At 39.1% G+C, this 1664-nt stretch overlaps 1 protein-coding gene across 1 annotated transcript in view; it reads right to left on the reverse strand.

Moving 5' to 3' along the window:
- NMT2 (N-myristoyltransferase 2) overlaps positions 1 to 1238 on the reverse strand; it is a gene marked incomplete at its 5' end in the record, with an annotated part of 13147 nt that extends 11909 nt beyond the window's left edge. The window contains one exon of the mRNA XM_009698209.1: positions 1068 to 1238. Coding sequence (XP_009696511.1) covers positions 1068 to 1238 — 171 coding nt within the window. The remainder of the gene's footprint in view (positions 1 to 1067) is intronic.
- Positions 1239 to 1664: the final 426 nt, after the last annotated feature.

Consider the following 1664-nt stretch of genomic DNA (forward strand, 5'->3'; position numbering starts at 1 on the left):
CTTCCTCCTCTCAGATTTGTTTCTAAGCAAGCCTGTACTATGTCTGTGAGAAGCTTGAGGAACAAAAGATAAGGAAAAGCTATATTCAAGCAATAGCTTTTAAACAGGCCTGCTATCACCATATTTTGAATCTAAGCAAATGCTTTTTGTTACAGGATGAGTAATCACATGGCTAAACATTTCAGTACTTGCCATAGCCCTAACAATCTCACCATACTTACATGGTAACATTTATTTTCTTGTACAGATAGGACCGGCTGCTCATGTCTAAGTAGTTTGTTGAAGGAGATCTCTTCCTAGGAGATCATTGTGCAACAGAACATCCCTGGGTACTCTAAGACAGCATGGCTTTTTTTTTTCCCCCATCCTTCCTTACAGAAACTTAAAAGATCTTTAGTGTTGACAGGTACAACCACAATTTCAAATCAAAAAGTACCCTGTCCTCCAGAAGGATAGACAGCTGAACTAATACTGCTGGTACTGAACTTTTCCCAGTAGAAATAAAATCCATTCCAAGCAAACAAAATTATACTTGATTACATACAACTCTTCCCATGTGATAGTTTTCCCATCTTTATCAAATGCCGATCAAGTCCTCCTTTCTCCAGGAAAGATAAAAGTATTTCAAAAAAGCAAATCCTACAATTCCCAGAAATGCTCTGCCATGTTTGGCAAGCAGCCAGGTCAACAGGGAAGTGTCCCAGCAGGGAAACAGGCCACTTGAAAAACACAGGTATACAATGTTGTCATTGCCAGCATGGCTGCCACCAGAAGGTCAAAAGAAACATCTATTAGTCTATTTAAGGTATGATAAACAAATTCAAAATAAGATTTTAGTCTGAGAAGCTGTTTTATCCAATGCACTGGGAGGAAAGAAGCGGGGGGCTGGGAGGGGGAGAGGGGGAGAGACCACACCACCCTGACACTCAGGCCTTCAGGTTAGTCAAGGCCATAACATTTAATTTCTTTGAATTTTATGCTTTTATTGTTTCTAGCCAATTACATAAAATGTTCTTTAAAATGACTGCTATAGGAACCGATACTATTATGAACATCACCTACTTTACCTGCAAGTGGCCACAGGTTTGGGGAGTATCACTCCAGCAGTGTAAACTGCCTGAAAAATTCCTTCCAGGTTTACTCTTCTGGTTATTTCCCGAATCAGTACAGGTGCTACCCGTTTAGATCTCAGTTTCTTATGGACACACAGAAAATTGATTTCTACCATCTTCTTCACACTAAAAGGACATTAAACAGTAGAAAAGTTAAAAAGAGTTGCATATTGCATATTTTCATTTGCATAATTGTAGTTTTCCATGTTGTGACAGAAGAATTTGAGGTAAAAATAAATTGTCCTGTGACAAAGAACATCTGTGACAAATACAGATTTATGATACTGCGACTGCAACAGCAAATTGTGCAATATGCAAGCTGTGCCTAAGGTGTTTGCAACACTCCTTTTTCAGAGCTCTCTCGACACTTAACCAACTGCTTTACTTTAAGATGCAGAATGGCATCCAAGCATACGCTATGTGGTACCATAATACTTATGATTGCCAGTGTATGAAGACCTGGTCAAGGAAGTCCAGCTGACTGACTCTATCATCCATCAGTAAGAAAATTCCTTAAATATGTATTACTGGCCTTCACTGTAAGGAGTCCAT

This window comes from Cariama cristata, unplaced genomic scaffold, assembly GCF_000690535.1.
Source record: "Cariama cristata isolate BGI_N322 unplaced genomic scaffold, ASM69053v1 scaffold14084, whole genome shotgun sequence".
Lineage (NCBI taxonomy): Eukaryota > Metazoa > Chordata > Aves > Cariamiformes > Cariamidae > Cariama > Cariama cristata.